Genomic DNA, 22708 nt, shown 5'->3' with positions numbered 1-22708 from the left:
GAGGTAGTGAGATGACTATGACCGCTGAAGTCCCTTATTTAACAGGATTATTGCACAGGGTATCAAATAGTAATTGCACATTAGTTATTGCACAAGTTATTGCAGTTATAGTGCAGCATTGTATAATCTGATAGCAGCAGGGATTAGAAAGAAATATAATACACCTAATGGTGCAACCTGGACACATCTTCAGTGACTCTCCCGAGATCACTGGGGATCTTAGTCATACACCCTCACTCGGGCGACCCAGCCGGGGGTGATCAATTCCCCGACTTGTGTCCAGGTAGCGCACTACGCCACGCCTCCCCCCTCCTCAACCAGAGCCACCGTGAAGCCCTTTCAGCTGCTTCCAAGATGTTCTTGGTGGCTCTTCGCCTCTGCAGACCACAAATCCCTAGGAGTCCAAGGACACGGTGTAGAGATCTGCCTGCGAAGCCCCTGCAGCCCACTTCAATAGGCTCGCAGCGGGCCTTCCAGCCATTCCTCCGGCACTCAGCCACAAGTTCTGCGTATTTAGCCCTCTTCCTCTCCTGGGCTTCCTCTATTCTGTCCTCCCAAGGAACAGTTAGTTCAAGCAGCACAACGCGCCTGGTGGAAGTTGATAACAGCGCCATGTCCGGGCGGAGTGTCGTGTCTCTGATGTAATCCGGGAATCGCAACTGCTTCCCCAGATCGACCAAGAGCTGCCAGTCCCTTGCTGTTGTGAGCAGGCCCCCTTGGATCTTCTTGGAGGGTTGCAGTTTCTCCCCTGCTCGAATAAAGGCAATCATAGTCCTGGTTAGAGGTCGACTCTTGCTGGTGTTTATGCCAGTGCAGATGGTATCTGCTATTGCCCACAGGACCTGGTCATGGCGCCAGCGGTATCTGCCATCTTCCAGGCCCTTTTGGCAGTAGCTTAGAATGTGTTCAAGTGACCCTTTCCCCTGGCAGAGCTGACACACAGGTAAGTCTATCAGGCCCCAGGTGAACAGGTTAGTGGGGCTTGGGAGGACATCATACACCGCTCTGACAAGGAACCTGAAATGGTGTGGCTCCGCCCTCCATACATCAGACCAGGTGATCTTACGGCTAGAAACATGCTCCCACTTGGTCCAGGCCCCCTGCTTGCTCATGCCCACCACCCTGCTGAAGCGAGCCTCATCCACCTCTGCCCGAACCTGCTCTTGGATGAGCTTACTCCTGTCCTTCCCTGTCGCTCTGCTGTAGCTGGGTTTCGGGTTGCTGCCCAGCCCTGCCCGCCCTGTGGCCACTGTACCCACCAGGGTACAGTGGCCACAGCACCTTTTTACAGACAGGGTGTCTAAGTCTGTCACTAAAGGAGCTGCTCAGCTCCTCTACAGTCTGGTGCAGGGGGTGAAAGGTGTTGTCCATGATGGATGTGAGCTTGGACAACACCCTCCTCTCAGCTACTTCCTTCACCGAGTCCAGAGTGCAGCCCAGGACAGAAGTGGCCCTTCTCACCAGCTTATGCAGTCTCTTTCTGTCCCGTTCTATGTTGCCAGGGGCCCAGCAGACGACAGTGTAGAGGAGGGCTGAGGCCACCACAGAGTCATAGAAGGTCTTAAGCAGGGGCCTGCTCACTCCAAAGGACCTCGGGGAGACCTTGGAGAACTTCTGAAGATGGCAGCTGTCCGTGTTGCCATCAAATAAACATAGCCTACCTGCCCAGATGCTGCAGTCACTGCTATCAGGTCTGGACATTCCAATGTTGGCTCTTTACAAGCGAGGAAATGTAGGGAGCACATTTACGTGTCTTTGGTCAGATTCCACAGTAAAGTTCTCTCAGTTCCAGGTCGTATCCAACTCTCACATTTCTCTGTAATCCTCCGGGGTTTTGGGAAATCAATAGGGGAAAAAACTGCCTTCAAATGATCGCGATCATCATATTATTAGTCACTCCAGCAGATACCAGCGCAGCAGTGTTTTGTTGTTGCCATATTGTCTGTTGAGGGGATATTCAGGACAGATCAGTTCATTATTTGACACGCTTGTACAAGTAATTCGACGTCATTTGAGGAATGCCCTATTGTCAAGCATGGTGTTAGAGAGTTATTGATTTGTCCATATTTTGGAGCCACAGGACTGGGGCAGCCTTACGTTGTTAAAACTAACCATCAGCAATCATTGTATACCAGGACTGGCAATATGGACTGAAAATATTTCGTGATATTTATTAAACTGGCGTCAAAAAGTATTTAAACATTTATCCGAGCCATTTGTCTTTAAACCAAAAATCACAACAAATATATGTTTTAAGTACAGTAGGCGCTTGTAATGACTGGATTATTAGCACTTAATAATCAATTAATAATTTAAAATAATAATTCATTATCAATAACCAAAATAACCAAAAGCATTTGGATTTTCTATCTTGTGGTGGAATTTTGGATTTGTTTGGGCCTAGTAACTGCAAGTTAGTAATTGCAGATTACATTTCTAATTATTAACCAAATTGCCATACAAGGTCTTATCTATTGTTAACTCGAAAGGGATAATTTTAGCGCTTACCTTCGTACAGCAAATCTCTTTTATATAAAATAAACACAAGTAGGGCTGCACAGTCACACAGTGGGTAGCACTGTTGCATTGCAAACAAACAAGAAAGCCCCTGTCTCCTCGGACAACATCCTTTGGATTTTCTAGCACCAGGGTCCACTTGGAGTGCTGTCTTCAATGGGAATAGAGTTGGAAATCAGGTGGCTTCACACAGCTGGATTTCAAAGCTGTGCAGAGCTTTCTTCTTTGAAGGAATGAAGTGGGTGGAAGGAGAACTTGCCAGCAAGTTTCTCAAAACCCAGTTTGAATGTGCTCTCACAAAGCAATGCCCAGGAATGTTACAGAGGAAGTAGAGCGCAGGTTAAAGTACTGCCATGGTTTTATACTGCGGGGGAGAAGCTCAAACTGCTGGAGAGTGAACTTGAACACTGCTCCTAAGATTCTAGCCTTGCTAACTTCCTACCTGATCTCCTGAACATACAGTAGGTCCACTTTCCTCCTCTGCATCGTGTCAGCCAACCCTCTAGCTTTTCCTGTCATAGTTCCAACATTTAAACGCCCTACAATCAGTCAAGGGAATATTGCCTTTCCTCCTTTCTCCCTGCCTAGGGACATGTCTTCCTTCTCTCGCTGTCTTGCAGTATTTTTTATATAAAACCTGTTTCTACAGTATCCACTAATCCATTCACCAGTTCAAAATGTGAAGAGTGCTACCCACATTAGAGGTAAAATATTAAGAAAGATATGGTGGAATTTAGACTAGCATCGGAGAGATTGCTGGCTTGGAGTCCTTCACTACTGGTGAATTCTTCCCCTGATTGAAGCTGAAATGCTTGGCAAAGACATTTTGCTGTTAAAACAGACAGCTTCTCTTTAGGAACTTATACCTGCATAGTTTTTACAAAAACTTTAATTGAAATAAAAAAGATAAATAACAACTACTCTCATCAGTTTGAAGAGTAATCTTGAAGTAACGGTGATGTCCCATGCTTAATCACTACAGATACATTTCTTATTTAAAAGTTTTACAGCAAAGTGGCAGAAAAACTTGTTTTTAATTATTTAAACCATTTTCTGAATCATTCATCTTGATTACAGTGCAGCAAACAAAAAGAATAAAAGGCTGACAGAGACATTTAAATATGACACATAGACTCAGTGATGAAAACACTTACAAAGACAGTTGAGCCTGGTAAGGCTGTACTTGTCTGCACAGTTTGTCTCAATTGCTTCAAGAGAGAAGAAAGCTCAGCCTGTTGAAACTCCACGTGCTTGGAACATGTGCTTGCATCAGTCTGGCAGAAGACAGAAAACACACATCCATTCTTAACTTGATATTTTGCCTGAGAACACAAGGCAGCTTTGAGTTCATGTGCTCAGCCGAGGCCATTCATTTCAGGCATAGTTCTGACGAGGGATTTCTCTTGTTAAGACTGGACTGGAGAGCTAAAATGCTTAATTACTGTTTAGATTGCTCAGTTTTTTTTTTTTTTGTTTTTTTTTTTGCACACATTTTAATCTTATATGCATTGTGTAATTTTTGTGTTAACCACTTTTGCTTTGTCTATTTATTTGTTTCATCATTTATATACTTATCTATTGAATTGTCACAGAGAAAAGCTTTGTTTTATTGTATTGTGTATGATCTGCTGTATAATCAATACATTATTTTCTTCAAGAGGAAATGTTGGTAGAATTACATATCAATTCTGTTATTCAAAATCTTAATCTTGATGCTTGTTTATCAGACCAGTACCCTCTCATGGGTTCATATGCTGTTCTCTCTCTTCTCACTAAATGGCATTTCTCCCTGCGAACCATGTTATAGTGGTTTTTGTACTGCTAACAAATTTGGTGAGTAGTCTCTGTAGATGTTTGGTAACCTGACTCTCACCAGATGGATGTAGTTCCACAGAGCTCCACGTGTTTCCACACATCCATCTTGGATTGCTCCATTGGAGATGTATTTCAGAAGGAGCGGCCTTATCAAAAATCCTTGTATGATTGGATAAACCACTTGTCTGTCATCTTTACTGGCGTGCTACTTCAACCACTCACACTGAAACCAATTTGTGACGCTGATAAGAGCAATGCAGGGAAAACCAAAACAGAACAGCTGGCATCAGGGATATTACTTCTATAATTACTTCTTTAAAAGAACACTATTTTTCAGCCCATAAGACTCACTGGATTATAAGGCACAAAAAATATTCTTTCCAAATGACTCTGCCCCTCCGCGGACAGGCATTCTACCTGAGCAGGTAGAATGCCTAAGTACAGTATCGCAGACTTTTGATCACAGCAAACTTATTTTATATACGTTAAAGCCAGGATATAAGAGCTGAGCAGTTCTCTCCTCTTTCTCTTTTTTTTTTTTTTCCCAGTGTCCTGTCTAGCAATATGGCAATAGGAATTGATGTCTCAATGCCAGATAGAGCTCGACAGATTTTGCTTTTACAAGTGGAGCGAACAGCTTTCGCCATAGTGCTCCACTTGATTTATGCTTGTAAATAGCTTTATTATGATTCCTGCAAGGAGAATTTCAAATTATATGGACATGACAATGGGAAAGTAAAGGAAGAACAAAAAGTGAAAGAGAAGGAAAAGAAGAAAAAAAAAGAGTAGAGGTGAAAGAAAGAGGAGATAAAAGGGAGAGAATGATAAAACCTTCTCCGTCTGCTCCGTCACCTGGAAAGAGAGATGCAAAAAGAACAGCACAACCAACAGACATAAAGTAACAGATACAATCGAATAACACCTAGATGCCATTGCTAAATCATATATATTATTATGTAAGCTGACATGTGTAATGTGATACTTGAAAAAAGAAAGTGAGAGAACATAAATAAATAAATAAATTATAAGATTACTGTATATAAGTGAACACTTAATACCTGGGACCCAGCACCTGCGGGAGATGTGAGAGTACACTAGTTTAGGTGAAAATTATCCAGAAATAGCTTGATAGTGATTGTGGAGAACCGAAGACCCACCTTCCCCGAGCACATAGGCAGGCGTCAGGGGACCCGTAACCCCGGACTCCCTAAAGCAGGTCGCCCAGGAGGGGCCGACACAGGATATCTGCAACCCCCCCCCCAAGGAAGGAGCAGAGACGACCCCGAGGAAATCCCCCAGCTACCGCAATGCCGACGCCCTCAAGAGCCGCGGGGACGAGCCCGTGGGCTCCGCCGGCAGCTAGCCCCGCTGAAGTGGTCCCGGCCATGGGCCCTGAGGGCCAGAGGCCCCAGGGGCGCCCCGCCCCCGCGACGGGGGCCCCGGCCGCCCCGGCCGCCCCCCGGGGGGCCAGGCCCCGCAAAGAGGCCGCCGGGAGTGGGCCGGGAACCCGCCCCAAACCCGAAGCCAACCAATGCGCCAGAGGGCCAAGGCGCCCGGCAACGAAGTGGAGGAGGGCAGGACGTGGGGGGATGGGCTCCGCACCTAGCGGAGCCCATCCCCCCACGTCCTGGTGTGGACGTCCACACCAGGACGTCCACACCAGGACCCCCACGTCCTGGTGTGGTCTGTGCGGTACCATGAATGGTACCGCACAGACCACACCCATACCTGGAAAAAAAAAAAAAAAACGCTGTACACACATTCCCACATAACACTCACATCCAACACTGACCAGAAGGGGGGGGGGGGTCCCCCCAAATCGACTATACGACTGCTTGTGCCCGACCCCCGGCCCCGGACCAGACGCCCCCCGGAGCGGGCCCCCCCCAAGAGGGCGGGCCAACACGACCCGCACGAGCCACCCGGCCAGATCCCCCCTCACCCCCTAAATACCTAATAAACCCCTTCCCTCCCCCACCTTACCCTTGCCATCCCTGCCCCCCGTCCCTCCTGGGGGTAGCGGAGGCATCAGCCCCAGACCTGGCAAGCTGCTGACTACACACCTCAGCCCCCCGCCAGGACCCTGGACACAGTGGCCCGCACCTCCTCCAGGCCCCAGACTCCTTGCCGCCATCGGAGAACGGGGGTGTGCAGAAGACCCCGATCCTCCCTACGCCTGCTCAGATGTTGTGTTGTTGCATGTTGTTCTCAAGTGCGTTTAAAAACTGGGAGCGCCGAAGGGGATGCACGGCACAGCCCACCCCACTTCCGGAAGGAAGCTGTTGCCAGCGCACCCCCTCCGGGCGACTGCCCAGAACCCTCAATGTCTAAGTGGGAGAGGAGGTGAAGGGAGCCACCAGCCAACCACCCACCAGGACCAACACCTCAACCCCCCAGCCCACCCACCAAGCCTACTGCCCCCCCCCCCCCAAAAAAAACTTACTAAATAAATAAATAATAATAATAATAATAATAATAATAATAATAATAATAAATGAATAAGAGGGGGGGACCCTGGCCAGCCGGCCCGCACGAGCCATCCCAAACCCCACCCCCCAAGCGAAACCCGCACCGGAAGACGACACGGACCAGGACCGGGACAGGGGGCCGGACACAAGCCCACCAGAACGTCCACCCCCCCCCCCCCCCCCCCCCCCCGTAGATTTAATCCCTCCCCAACACTAACGTTCAAAAAACTCACCACACATTCGACAGTAGACATCCAGGCTGGGTAGGTCCCTACTCCCCCTCCTTCCCCCTCCCCCCACTGGCAGAGTGCCTATCCAATGAAGGAGAAGAGCATCTGCCCAGAGATGTTAATGATCATGGCCCCCTACCAGCTCAACCGGCCCCGAGGCCCCCCAGCGCACCCGAGGCCCCGTGCAGGGGCGGACACCCGGGCGCGCGCCGGCCCACACCAAAAGCGGCACACTCCCCGGAACTGGAACCCCCGAGGCCCCGCCGGGGCCCCCGCCCGAGGGCGGCGCGCCCCAGGGACCCCAGACCCCCAGACCCACCCCGGCCCCACCCAGCGGCAGCACAGCTACCAGGTCAGTAACCCACGTCCGTCAACACGCAGCTCCCAAAGAGCGCTGCAAGCTGGTGGTTTGTTTGGCGGTGGTTTATAAGGAGGTGGAACCAGGTGAAACTGGTGAAGGTTGATTGATTGCAGGTGGGGTGGAGCCGAAATAGGTGTAACTGAGTGAAGAAAAACCCAACCCCAGTGCCAGGATCATTACAGAGCCCCCCCATGGGCGGATTCCAGACGCCTTTGGCTGGTCAGGACGGGTTCTGTGAAACTCCCGAATGAGGGATTTGTCCAGGACGAAGCGGGAGGGAACCCACTGACGTTCCTCCGGGCCATAACCCTCCCAGTCGATGAGGTACTGAACACCCCTGCCCCACCTCCTGGACTTCAGAATATGTCTCACGGTATAAGCCAGGGAGCCGTCAACAATCCGAGTGGGGGTTGGGCAACGGGTTAGAAGTCTTGATGGGTTTGACCCAAGACACATGGAAGGTAGGGTGGACCTTCATGAATGGTGGCAGACAAAGACGGACTGCCAACAGGTTCACCTTGGAGACGGGAAAAGGCCCAATGAAATGTAGTGCCAGCGTCTTACACTCTACCTTCAGAGGAAGGTCCTTGGTGGAGAGCCAAACTTTATCCCCTGGGAGATATTGCGGGGCTGGCACCTCAGCGCAGAAAGACGTGCTGACGGAACTCTAGACTCCCTCTGCTCGACAGAGAACACTGGCGGCTGGAACCAATAGACGGTGTAAAAAGGAGAGAGTCCGGTGGAGCTGGAGGGCGAGGAATTTCTGGCGTGCTCTACCCAGGGCAGGTTAAGTGCCCACTTTGTGGGGTCAGACTTACAGAGGAGGTGAAGCTTAGCCTCCACCTCTTGGTTGAGCCTCTCCGTTTGGCCGTCGGTTTGGGAGTGGAAACCAGAAGAAAGGCTGACAGAGATTCCCAACAGGGCGCAGAACTCCTCCCAGTAACGGGCCACAAACTGAGAACCCCTGTCAGAAACAATGTCAGAAGGCAGGCCGTGCAGGCAGAACACCTCCCTCACCAAGATGAACCCCATCTCCTTTGCTGAGGGGAGTTTTGGTAATGGAACCAAGTGAACCATCTTTGAGAAACGGTCCACTATGGTCAGGATGACCAAATTGCCCTGAGAAACAGGCAGGCCTGTAACAAAGTCTATTGATATATTGGAGGGTCGGGAGGGCACAGGTAGGGGCCGAAGGAGACGGTCGCGGGGAGACCTTTGCCTAACAACATTGGGCACAGGCGGAGATGAACTCCTTAGCATCCTTTGACAGTGTGGGCCACCAAAATTGGGAGCGAACGATGCGTAGCGACCTGATGATGCTGGGGTGACAAAAAATACGAGAACAGTGGCAGAAATCGAGTACCTTGCCCCGTAGCGGTTCTGGAACAAAAAGTCTATCCTTGGGACAAGTCTCAGGAACAAGCACCCCAGCAAGAGAACTCCTGACCTCACCCTCAAGGCTGAGCCGAGTAACCCCCAATCTGACTGATTCTGGAAGGATGTGACCCTGCTCCTGATCAGGGCCCTCCCTCTCATCCTCGAACATCCGCGAGAGGGCATCGGGTTTAATGTTCTTTGAGCCTGGTCTATAGGAGAGAAAAAAATTAAAGCGACTGAAAAAGAGAGCCCACCTAGCTTATCGGCGGTTGAATCTCTTGGCCGTCTTGAGATACTCCAGATTTCTGTGATCAGTCCATATGACGAAAGGAACTTTAGAACCCTCCAGCCAATGCCTCCACTCCTCCAGGGCTAGCTTCACTGCCAGGAGTTCCCGGTCGCCTACATGGTAATTTTGCTCTGCTGGGGACAGCTTTCTAGAAAAGAAAGCACAGGGATGTACTCGACCCTCCTCGATCCTCTGACGGAGGATTGCACCAACGCCGGAACTAGATGCTTCGACCTCCAGAATAAACTGTCTCTCCGGATTGGGAGAGACCAAAACCGGAGCGGAGGTGAACAGACACATGCAAAATTGCATTTTCTCCCTTTTTGAGGCACTTTCCAGTACAGCATTTGGACCAAACTAACAGAGTACCATCACCAGGTGATACTGAACACAACCATGTTAATGGCTAACGGTTAGCATGTTGCTAACCGGAAGTAGCTGTAGGAAGGTCCTACCAACTTCTGCTTGACAGAGTATGTATTTCCTTTACAGAGAAAGCTCCACAGCAAATTTGGGCCATATCAGATAAAGCATGGCTATTGTATGAGGTGTCAAACATCCATTTTTGACCCCTTTTGTGCCTCACACAAAAACTATATACCCACCCACAAACTATATATCAAAACGTTCGTCTCGACGCCGTGAACTGGGCTATTTGTACTTCACGCCATTTCGAGTTACCATGGCAACGAAATTAGCCAAAAACTACCCCTAAAACAGAGCTAAACTCCACATAATGCATGATCATATATGGAGCTGGTCTTTGGTACAGTGGTTTAGTTCTGGAATTGGCAGTCAAGAGGTCGCATATTCACAATGAGGTGCGGCAAGTTTAGACAATTACTTTTTCACCCCCGTAGTATATATATCAAAACGTGCGTCTTCATCCAGTCAACTGCTGTTTTTGTATCAGCCGCCATTTTAAGTTACCACGGCGACTTCATGAACAAAAAACATGCAAAATCGCATTTTCTCCCTTTTTGAGGCAATTTCCAGTACAGCATTTTGGACCAAACTAACAGAGTACCATCACCAGGTGATACTGAACACAACCATGTTAGCGGCTAACGGTTAGCATGTTCCTAACAGGAAGTAGCTCTAGGAAGGTCCTACCAACTTCTGCTTGACGGAGTATGTATTTCCTTTACGGAGACAGCTCCACAACAAATTTGGGCCATATCAGATAAAGCATGTATATTTTATGAGGTGTCAAACATCCATTTTTGACCCCTTTTGTGCCTGTGCTACATGCTCCAGACAAGCTCCACAGACACCAAAATCACATAATCCACAATTCGACACTCACTGCAGGGGCTGTGATGAACATAGGAATATGATATTCGCAAGATTGTGACTATGACGACACGTGACCTACAACCTTGCGTGATACGTAAAGGGGAAGGTCTTAATGACGTAATCAACGCTTACGCTGATGTGGGTGGCACCTTGATTAAGAGGCAGCCCGAATGAGAGATTCAAGACAAAAGCGCGAACCGAGGTTCACAAAGAGATTTAACTGATAAGGAGAGAGAGCAAAGAGAGAGGGAAAAAGATGGGAAAATCGGCTCTCGGCAGAGCCTCTTATAAGAACCGCAAAACAACACAGCCAAAATCACTTTCAAAAGGCATGCACATACAAACTGTTCAGCAATTAAAACACTCCATCCTGGAGTAAACAAGAATTAACTAAGTTCCTACTTCTGCCCAGGCACACCTAAATCACCTTACAGGTGAAAAGAGAAATAAAAATAAAAGGGGAAAGCCCCGTTACTTGTGGTGTCTCAGGGGTGTCCCAGCTCCTAATCTGTGGGCGTCCGGGATGCGCTTCGGCGGATGCAGGTGTTGGACAGCGGGGAAACAGGAGGGGAAGTCCCTTCGCCTTTCTTGTTCTCAAAAGCGTGGTCCTCTTTCGATCACCGGGAGATAACGGCTCTCAGTCTTTGATCAAAGGGAATTTAAAAGTACTTTTTTTAGTCGACCTCCTGTCCAACACAGGGATAGTTTTGCTTTGGTAATCTTCGGTCCAGCAAAGAGTTGTCGAGCACGTGGCGTGTGGGGGTTGAAACCCACGTAGTGAAAGATCTGCGTGCCTTCCCGTACTGGCGGAGCGCCAAGAAGAAGAAAGAACGCTTGTGCGGCTGGGTTTTATACTTATCACCATAGCAACCTTATATCGGTCGGCGGCCATTTTGGGCAGTGTTGCATGATGGGAGTTTGTGGCCATTTTGACTGCATTGCATCATGGGAAATGCAGTCTGTCACGTCCTGAACTAATGCAGGCTGTCACGTCTGAACTTGCGTAACATACCCCCCTTTAGCCTTGAAGAGTGGGATGCTGGTCACAGTTTTTAAAGCTACAACCAAGTTCGTTCTGGCGAGACGAAAATCCATTGTGCAAGAGTGGAACAACCTAATAGTCCTAGTAGTCCTTTAGGATTCATGCAGTTCAGTTCATCATCCACGAGGAAGGGAAAAAAACAGAGCATTTATTGTGCCTGGGTCAGTGACGTGGCCTGGGCAGAACTAAGCTATTGCTAATCATTTCTATTGGCTAATAAGGCAAACAATAAAATAATAAAAAAAGAAATGCAAAACTTCACAATCACCATTGTCGATACATTCATTGGTCATCAGGTTTGTAACTTTGAACCAAGAAAGGAGAGAGGAGAAAAGGGGAAAGCAAAGAGACAGCGGTTCGTAGTCTAATCAGCTTGTGGCCTTTGAGGAGCTGGTGCTACGAACCTGGGAGCGAAAAAAGGTGAGGGTGTCAATCCTGGGTGCAACTGTTTGATCTGCTTGTATGCTGCATACGCCATTGCGGTGGTGATGGCCCATCCAAATACAAGGAGAACCACAATAATGGCCATAATGGGAGTGTCGGTCGACTCTGTAGCGAAGCGAAGCAGAGGGACCAAGCTCAACTCTAATGGAGTGAGACTGAATTTAATCAGCTGGGTGCCTGCAAGTAAAAGTTGTCTTTCAATGCCGACATCAATGCTGAAATTGTATCCCTTAAAGACATCTATTATTTCAATCTCTGAGTCATATTTGTCAACGTCAAGGTGATGCAGAACCATGTTTCCAATGTGGACTACAGCACCTTGAGGTGGGGAACAGAAAATGGTTTGGTTGGGCAGTTTTAGTCTGGTAACTGTGTCATGCTGCTCGTAAGATAACAGGGCTTCTGCCTCTAGGGTGCTAATGAGCCAGCGGTTACCTTCAGTTTTGGTTTCGACACCAGCATCTTTAAGGGTCATTCTAGCCTGACAGTTTTGTTCAGGGGATTCATTCCTTAGACCACACAGGTAATTGGTAACGTCTCTGATAAATGGATTGCTTGGACATACCCAGTGGATGTCCTTGGGTTTGGTACACAAATCCAAATTCGGGACTAAATAAAGTTTGGGGTCAGCATCATGATAGGCCAACATTGAGGGGGTTTGTAGGTGTACGTGGGTCTCACCTTGCCAAAAACCGACATTCAATACTGATTTAAGCCTATACACTTTAGCTCTTTCAATGATGGGAAGGTTTAGCATAAATCCTATCTCCAAGTTGTCAGGATTTACAAATATTGGAATTGCACTACCTAGGCTGTACGCTAGGTGTGTTTGTGGTGGTTGCAGGATTTCACTAGAGGCAGATTTGAAAATCTTTTCAACCAAATCAACTTGTATCAGGTACGAAGGAATCCGTCCTTCAGCAAGGCTATTTATGGATGAACTAACCTCTCGAGTGAGGTCCTGCATTAAGTCTCTAACCACCTGAGTATACATCATGTCATTCTTTACCAATTCTGTGAGCATTTCCAACGCAATGCATGGTGTTATTGCTGAGTGTGAAATTATAGATGTTAAGTTATGTATGGACATTTGTTTTATTAGTGCATGTTTACATGTCCTGGTTGAACATGCTCCTGTCCTATTTAATGCTATGCATTGTTCTCTTCGGCAGGGGTGAAGTTAGGCTCCGTTCCCTGTGAGGAGAGTTTGGTGGACGGTTTAATTTGGTTTGCATGAACCCATTTGTACTCTGGACTTTGCATGCTGGCTTCTAGGTTCTTTTGAGCCCACGCGAAAGTCGTTCGGAGATGGTGTTTTAAATCAGTGACGTACTGGTGTGCCATGTAGGCAGTTATCACACTGACGTATTTGGGCTGTTGAGATGCAGGGGAAGGGTCATTTGTCTCCCTCTCATCATCTCAAAAAGTGTCACCCCTGTAGAGCATGGTGAGGTAGAGGGGATTAGCATTAGGACCAGGGGAAGCTTTATGTCCCAGTCCCTTCCATGGCTGCTAACATGTTCCTTTAACATGCTGACCACGGTGCAGTTCATTAGTTCTACCTGTCCGGATGACTGTGGGTGGTAAGGGATGCGGAATTTAACTTCCAAGCCCAACATATTAAAAAGCGTGGTCATAACGTTTTATGTGAAATGCGTTCCTCTGTCCAAGTCGATGGACAGGGGAAGGCCCCACCGGCTAAAAACGTGATTTAGCAGCAGGACTGCTGTGGTGACAGCGGTGTCATTCGGTGCCTGCAAACATTCAATCCATTCGGTGAGGCTGCATGTTATTGTCAAAAGATATTTGTTACCTCTTGACGATTTGGGGACTGGATCGCTCCAGTCAATCTGCAAATGTGACCACGGAAATGTAATTCCCCTTCGCTGAAGCAGGGCTCGGTCTAGTGGTCGTGTGGGTTGTAACTGGCAGCAGGTTAAGCAGCCCTGTACATACTCCTGGGTGTCCTGGGCCATTGAAGGCCGGTGCGCCACCTGTTAGAGAGATTTCATATTTGCTTTGTAGCCTCTGTGTCCTCCTACTGGTGAGTCATGGACGTGTGTCAATATGATCCCACAATTGTTGGAATCTTTGGACCGAATTGGCTGAAACTCATGGAGCAGCTCTTTAAGTGCTGTTCTCTCTGTTTCAGTGGTCAGTGCATCGGCTTTTCCCAGCTGCTGCATCGTTTCTGTTTTGAAACCAGGATAGGGCTCAGTGGGTGAGTCCCGGTTCTCTGGTTGATTTGGTGCTGGTTATGTTGGGTTGGTTGCTATCGCATACACCAACAGGTTTCCTTCAGCTTCAAGCGTTGCACCACAAAGGGATCCAGCAGGCGGAGCTTCATGTCGCCTGATTTGGATCATGTTGGAAGGAAAAGTAAACACGGTGTCTGGAGAGTCCTGTCTGCCGGTCAAGGATAAGGGCAGGTCTCCCATGACGGGAATGCTCAGCTCAAAGTCGTGGAAGGAGCTTTCGATGAGCACCCCAAGAGGTTTATTCTCCACAATTTGGATCGGCATGTGGGTTGGGTTCTCCACCAAGAGGTAAGCTGAGTGGTTGTTCAACTCAAACAGCGGTGTGCCCCGGATTACCAGGTTGGATTCCTGGAAGTAAGAAAGTGGTTGGAAGAAAACATGTGTGCTCTGTATTTGTTGTCCTTTCAGGATGACTAATCTGATAGGTACACCTGTAGTCTGTGGTGGTATTAGCAAGTTTGTTTCGCTAGCCACCTGGCAAACCAGTGGAATGGTCTGCCCTGATTGCATGACTTCAGGGGTGGCCAGGAAGGAACGTGGGGTCACGTGAGCCTGAGCCCACAGGACCTGGTTACAGGTGTCCAGCTGTGCACCTAGCCGTACCAGAAAATCTGCACAAACAAACACTGGAGGATGTAAATTCTCCACAATACTGAAAGGATGAGAGAGCTGTCTTGTGCCAATCTGTGCATAAAGTATGCACACTCCCTGTTGCTGTCAGAAGCCGGTGAGGCTAGTCTGCTGAGAGCAAATAGTGGCTGTGTTTTGTTTCAGCCAGATGGGGCTTTTCACGGCACAAAGAGCTGTACAGATCTCTGCTGATCGCAGATTTTTCCAACCAAAGAGCCAGCAGCACATCTGGCATGAATGTGCTTTCCAGGTGCACACCTTCGGCCACTCTGGGGTTATAGGGTTCAACTCCAGAGTGTTTAAGTGAGCAAAGGAAAGATGTGTGGCTGCAGAGAGATGTTCTCTGACCGCCGAGAAGCGGTGGTGTGTCAGAGGATTCAGAAATCGGCTCTGTTGAAGGCAGGAATGGTGCAAAGAGTTCTTCTGGCTCTTCTGAGCAGGTCACCTGTAGATAGGGGCGGACGGTCCACTTCCAGAAGTAAGAGGCTTGGGGCTCCCCACTTGGGCCCAAAGATGACCATGATGGCAGTCGATGAGTGGAGCTAACCTGTTCAACAGATCCTGACCCAGAAGAAAAGGTTCTGTGTCCAACGTGCAGATGTAGATGGGGTGCACTAGGGTCATGTCACGGAAAGTGATGTCTAACCACACCCGTTTGGTGATGCATGACTGATCCAGAGTGTAGCTGGTGATGCCCACATTACAGGTCTCCACCTGGAACAGTTTCCCAAGAGACACCATAGCTCTGGTCACCTCATCAAACAAATCTGAGCACATCAGACTGATCTCGGAACCTAAAAGAGCATTTGCAGTTACACATCCTCCTATAACTGTCAAGCAGTATAAGCGGCGCACATTTTCATGATGGTTTAGCTCATCGTGAAAATGTGACCTTAGAAAAGGGGTTTTCTGATCACCTACTGATGGGTTTTTAGAAGGTTGTTGATGATTGTTCGGTTGGTCCCCCCACTTAATCAGATAAACTCTGTTAGAGGGGGGGAGCCTGGTCCACGCCTAGTCATGCTGACGGGGGTTTTGGACCTGGCTTCCCCGGAGGGTCGGCAGGATTGGATGATGGCTGGGACGGCTGTGGCGCGATCTGACGCACTGTTTCAGCTAGGAACCTGCGAAAAGTCTCCTCCATCTCCTTTCTCATTGACTCTTCCATACACAGGTTCCAGCCTTTGTTGTCATGTGTGCTATTCGGCTTTTCCCACCTGTCAGTTTGCTTACAATATCTGGCTGGATCCGGCCTGTGCCACTTTTGAAACCTCTCACCTTCCATGTTGTCATGCTGACCTATCCTGAGAAGCTTTCTTCTGCTGCGGCTCAAAACCATGTTGTTTCTTGTACCAAAATCTAGTTTTAGGTTTGAAGGGAGGCATCTCCTGTCCCTCCAGACCTAACCTCTTTTCTGGTTCAGTCTGAATCTGTAGAACCCTTTTATCACTGTCGGCTCCTTTGTTGGGCCGGATACGTGTTTCCCATGCAACCTGCGATCGACTCCGACCCGTGGCGCTTTCCCCCCCCTCTTCCACCCTCTTCCTGTCAGCTCATTGTCAATAAAACACGTGCCACTAGAGACGCAAACACATGGTTGAAATAGCACGTCGATGAAGATGACAGACAAGTGGCTTATCCAATCATATGCAAGAATTTTTGATAAGGCCCAGCCTTCTGAAACGCCATACCTATGGATCTGTCCGAGATGGATGAGTGGAGCTAGGCGGAGCGAAATCCATCTGGCTAGGGTCAGGTTAGAACGCAGGTGGAGAAAGACAAGACTCCAGGTTCACTATGACATCTATAAAGAGAGACTTTACAGATATAACTTACAACTGAAAAATGCAAGGGAATCTTTCTTCTCTGAGATCATCAACAAAACCATTAATAATGCTCGTTCCTTTTTTGCCACAACAGGTTAACAAATCCTCCTGTGTCCATGGCTTCTAAACCTGCACTCCACCAGGGCCTGCAATGAGTTTGCTAACTCGAGTTTGCTTTACTGCGAAATAAAGATTTCTCAGTAGATCTAAAGATTAGAGGATCTGTTTGTACATCCACATTAACTCCAGAACCAAAGCTGTATCCAACTGGAACTTATTTTGACAAAATGTCCCAATTCAGCCAAATAAACTACAAAAGCTTAGAGGAGATAATGCAGCAGCTAGGTTCCTCCCCCTGCTGCCTTGATGTTCTCCCCACAGCTTTCTTTAAGAAAGTTTTGCCTGTCATAGTGTCTGATTTGACTCAGAAAATAAACACGTCTCTTCTGTCAAGTGTTTTCCCCCAGTCCCTAAAAGCCGCAATTATCAAAACACTGTTGAAAAAGAACAATTTAGACAAACTACTACTCCAGAACTACAGGCCCATCTCAAACCTCCCCTTTATCAGTAAGATTATTGAAAAAGCTGTTTTCAGCAATAAACACCTTAACAATGACCTGCCGCTTTGACGTTTTCCAGTCAGGTTTCCATGCTCACCTCAGTACAGAGACCGCCCTTATCAAGGTGTTTAATGACATCCATATAAATACAGACTGTGGAAGAACCACACTGCTGGTACTATTGGACCTCAGTGCAGCATTCGACACTGTCGATGACTCCCTTCTGTTAGAACGCCTGGAAAACTGGGTCGGCCTTTCTGGTACATCTCTCAACTGGTTTAAATCCTACTTAAAGGACAGGGACTTTTTTGTGTCAGTAGGTAACTTTACATCCCAGACGACAAAAATTACATGTGGGGTTCCTCAAGAGTCCATCCTGGGTCCCCTCCTATTCAATATCTACATGCTCCCTCTAGCTCAGATAATAAAAAATAACAACATCAGCTACCATAACTATGCAGACGACACACAGCTCTAAATCATCATGTCACAAGGTGACTATGAACCCGTTCAAGCACTGATAAAATACCTAGAAGAAATCAATGCATGGATGTGCCAAAATTTTCTTCATTTGAATAAATACAAAACTGAAGTAATAATCTTTGGACCAATAGAGGAGAGATCAGAAGTTAGCACACACCTTCAACTGATTCAGCTAGGAACCACTGATCAGGCCTGAAATCTGGGAGTAGTGATGGACTCAGACCTGAACCTCCAAAAGCATCTAAAGACAATTACATGGTCAGCTTTCTATCACCTGAAGAGCATTTTCAGGATTAAAGGACTAATGTCTCAGCATGATCTGGAAAAACTAATCCATGCGTTTATTTTTAGTCAAATTGATTACTGCAACGGTGTTTTCACAGGTCTGCCTAAAAAGTGGATCAGACAGCTCTGCAGCTGATCCAGAACTCTGCTGCCCGTGTCCTCACTAAGATTAAGAAAGTAGAGCACTTCACCCCAGTTCTAAAGTCCTTACACTGGCTCCATGTATCTCAGAGAATAGACTTTAACATACTTTTGTTAATCTATAAATCCTTGAATGGCTTAGCACCTAAATACATCACAGACTTGTTATCAATGTATCAACCATCCAGACCACTCAGGTCTTCTGGCTCCAGCCTGCTCTGCATACCTAGAACCAGAACCAAACATGGAGAAGCAGCATTTAGTTCCTATGCTCCACTGATCTGGAACAAACTTCCAGAAAACTGTAAAAGTGTGGAAAGCCTGAGTTCCTTTAAATCAAAATAGAAAACACATTTGTTTAGGATTGCCTTCGACTGTTCTAGTTAAACCGTTTTACTGAAACATCTGTTATGCCATAATAACACCGTGATACATAATTGATCTCCGAGTGAATTCTAAACATGTAGTATGGAGGGGGTAACAAAGAAATTCCACTCTGGCTGCAACATGAGACCCTCACATCTGGGACGGCCCTTCCTCTCACCAGGGGTCATGCTACTATAACACCTTCCTCCCACAGACAAAGAGCCCTCTTCACTTCTGCAGACCTCTTCAGCTGTACAGCAGCTCTTTCAGACCACCTCTCCCTGGAGCAGACAAAGAAGGTCTGGACCATGAGGGCCTGGTCGGCCCTGACCGACACACAAGCCAGTAGCTGAGTGAAGGTGCCTGGACCAGCCATGCTTGATCCAGGGTCTGCTAATGTCGTCTGCCGGCTTCAGCAGTGGACATGACTGAATCCGGATAAACAACACACGAAATACAAAGCTAAGTCTGCTGTTTAACATAGGGTGACCATATTTTCATTTGGGAAAAGCAGGACACTTTTGAGCGGGGTGGGGGAGGAGGTTTGGGAATCTCTGTTCCCATGCATATGATATTGCTAAATGATATTTATGATATCATAAATATTTATGATATTTATGATATTGCTAAATGATTTGATTTAAAGAACACAAACACAGAATTCCAATTACATCTTTATTCAACCACCTTTTTAAACCATAACAGATTTTTTTTTTTAAGAAAAATAACTTAACTTTATATCGCGGATCAAGAGTGGCAGGTTATTGTTTGAAGCCAGGTTTTTCAGCTGCAGAGAACAGCAGCATATCCATCACTATGAAGCACGTTACTGCATGCGTGATGTCCTTATGCCGCTTGGACGCTTTGTTATTTTATCACAAAGAAGGGAGCCCAGTTTAGCTGCTGTACCTGCTTTGTTTTGGAAGAAGTTAAGCGACGACGACGAGGCGCAGCTCGCGGGGCCGCGCAGCTCGCGCTGCTGCGGGTGTGAGCGGCTGAGCGGCTTACGTGATGAATACTGGTGGGTTGCGTTACCAGACTCTGCTTTTACCGGTTCCTTGCAAGTTTTACAAATCACTGTTGTTTATTTCTATCAGGCTGGCGAACTAGTAAAACCTCGTTTTGGGACCGTTTCCTCCGCCGCTACTTGCTGCAACATATTCACATGCTCTGTGTTGTGGTTTGAGAGGGCGGCGCTTAGTGACGGCGTGCCGACTGTAGCAAGGAAGTAAAACTGTCTATCGAACTTTTTATCGACCCTATTTTTTCCTATCACGCCCCACGTCTATCGATCGATAGATATTGTTATCCACGCTATCTATCTTCTGATTAAGAACAGGGCTGCCCGCACTGACGCAGCTCAGGGATTACGTCACACGCAGCGCTGTGCGCAATGCCCTAGTGCCTGTCAATTTAATGGTCCAATGAAGGTAATTTAAAAAACAGGACATTTCCTCACTTTCTAAAAAAAACCCGGGACGCCCGGGACAGGACGTGAAATACGGACATGTCCCGGGAAATACGGACGTTTGGTCACCCTAGTTTAACATCATCACCGGTAGCAGGAGCAAAGATCCTGCATGCAAAACAGCTCTGTTGTACTTCTTCTCAGCTTGTACCAGGAAGCAATGCCAGATGGAGCTGAAAGCTGTGGAATTCTGAGGAAAAAACCCTGCTCAAATCGGACTGCAACCGGGTCAGAGGCTGCCTGGAGGACCTACAGGCCTCCATTCCCTCCACACGCTGTGGTTAGCCCACATGCTGCTGCAGAGCTAACGCTAGCCCGCCAACAACAAGCCAACAACTTCCCTCCTTCAACGCTCCTTCCGTGAATGGCCAAACTGGACAGAACTGACACGAGACAAAGGACAGGTTTGGACAGGGAGCTGAGGGTGAAGTAAAAGGTTTATTGGGAAATGTTTTGTAAACCGTTGGACATATGGTGTTTAGAACAAAAGATAGCTCACGCTAGCCTTAATGCTATTAGCCTATCTAACATCCGGTCCCGGACATTTCAAAAGGAGTTTGTTAAAGCACAAAGCTTAATCGTTCGGCTCCGCCATCCTTTGATGGTGCTATGAGCTTTATCTCCGCATTACTATTGAATATTAATGTTGGTAAAGGCAATTTTGATAACTTTATGTTGTAACCTCTTAGCCACTGATTTGCTACAGCGACCTCAGACGCCCGGAGGGAGAATTGCATTAACAAACTCTGTCATAAGGTTTTAAATGATTTTACTGGGCAAATCAGTAACCAGAATGTTATTTTCTCAAAATAATGTTCTGGTTAACTTGTGCTTTGCGTTGTGAATTCAGAACAACAAATGTTGTTCTGAATTAGTTAAGCTAATTTAACCACGATTCACATTCTTTAAGGTGAACTTTGGTTCTTTAACTTAAACAAAATATTATTTCATCAAATAATGTTTGTTTAACTTGGATTTTGCATTGTGAATGGATTAAAATACATGGCAAATGTTTTTAACTCCACTCCATGTTTTTCTTTTATCAAATCTGCAGTGAACAAGGATTCACCGAATTATTCTGACATTGACCAACCACTTTTATTCGTTTTTGCGTGTAAATAGTTCCATGGCTTAGCTTCTTTTTTGTCTTCATTTTGCTTAGTAGTTTATTTAAGTTTCACTAGCCTAGTAGAGAGGATTGGTTAATTGAAATATTGTGTTAATTCAGATAAACAGCATTACATAGTAATGTTCTCTGGATGTTTATTTCTGTTATCAAATTCTTCAACTTGAAAAAAAGTTGTCACTCCTTTATTCTATGTGTGTGCAGGTTTTGCTGGTAAAAGATTGCTAGTGCTCAAATTCATCCCTTTCAACCATTGTCTTGATATCAGCTTAAGAGCTGATCATCACCAGACAATACTTAACAGACAGAGGTTTATTTAATAAACATTAAATAACTTTAAACAGTGAATAATTGTACAACGCATCATTAGTTCAACTTTGTAGTACAACTGTTTTTATTGTTTGTTTTTAGTCTCTATTTTTCCATGTTCTATTTTGTTTCTACATTTTATTCCTACTTGCTTTCATTCTGTTTTTTCCCCCTGTATTTTAATCATATAAAGCACTTTGCATTGTCTCTGTACTGAAATGTGCTATACAAATTTTCCTTGCCTTGCCTTACATCTGCTGCCTCTGGTGATGCTATAAAAACTAGAACTCTGCCCTCTACCTCAGCATGGCACAGTGAAGTAGAAGCTGGACCATTAGATCTGCTGACTGGCTGTCTGGTTTAATAGATAAAGAACAGAGTTTGTTCTTAGAGGACAAGATCAAATCCAAAACAATTTCTACAATTTATAGGGCCTAATGTTTAGTGTAGGAACTTGTTTCATTGTGCATATGATTGAACAATGTTCTTGAGCAATTCTCTTTTTTACTATATTTATAATTATATGGCTACACTGGGTTCTGTTATATTTTAGTTTGTGCAAAAAAAATATTATTTGTGTTGGGGTTCATTTTGTGTAAATTTTGCATGTGTTTTAATTGTGTTCAATTCAATTCAATTTTATTTATATAGCGCCAATTCATGAAACATGTCATCTCAAGGCACTTTACAAAGTCAAATTCAATCATATTATACAGATTGGGTCAAATTATACAGATTGGTCAAAAACTTCCTATATAAGGGCACCCAGTTGATTACATCAAAGTCCCGACAAGCAGCATTCACTCCTGGAGAAGCGTAGAGCTACAGGGAGTCGTCTGCATTGTCCATGGCTTTGCAGCAATCCCTCATACTGAGCAAGCATGGAGTGACAGCGGTAAAGAAAAACTCCCCATTAACGGGAAGGAAAAACCTCCAGCAGAACCGGGCTCAGTATGAATGGTCATCTGCCTCGACCGACTGGGGGTTAAAGAAGACAGAGCAGACACAACAAGACAGACAAAAAAGCACAGAAGCACACATTGATCCAGTAATCTGTTCTACATTAGATGGTAATAGCGGGTGATCTGTCTTCCTTGGATGATGTCACATTTAGTTGTATTTTATAGTATTTATTGTTGATTGTTACTGCCTTTATATTTTCTGTCTGATATCTCAGTGTGAAATAAAGTGAGGTTGGATTGAAACTGAATTCTGACACTTCTTTATTAATACTATTTTTATTTAGTTGCATCTAACATGGAGTGGCATTTATCCATTGGTGCTGTAGAACAATGTCGTATGATGGGTAATATCCTGAGGTTTTTCTAAAATTCTTAGTTGGGATGCAAGGGTCAGTGTGTGCATGTGTTTTTGTTGTTGTTGTTTCTGGAGGGGGGGGGGGGGCACAACTATTGCA

The 22708-nt window shown here is 46.4% G+C and overlaps 1 protein-coding gene across 2 annotated transcripts in view; it reads right to left on the bottom strand.

Annotated features, from left to right (window-relative positions):
• cfap206 (cilia and flagella associated protein 206) overlaps positions 1-22708 on the bottom strand; it is a 57094-nt gene that overhangs the window by 8067 nt on the left and 26319 nt on the right. For both annotated transcript variants that reach the window (XM_036134617.1, XM_036134616.1), the window contains one exon: positions 3672-3791. In XM_036134617.1, coding sequence (XP_035990510.1) covers positions 3672-3791 — 120 coding nt within the window. The remainder of the gene's footprint in view (positions 1-3671; positions 3792-22708) is intronic.

This window comes from Fundulus heteroclitus, unplaced genomic scaffold, assembly GCF_011125445.2.
Source record: "Fundulus heteroclitus isolate FHET01 unplaced genomic scaffold, MU-UCD_Fhet_4.1 scaffold_86, whole genome shotgun sequence".
NCBI lineage: Eukaryota > Metazoa > Chordata > Actinopteri > Cyprinodontiformes > Fundulidae > Fundulus > Fundulus heteroclitus.
Note: the sequence above shows the minus strand (reverse complement) of the source record. Positions and strands in the feature narration are given on the sequence as shown.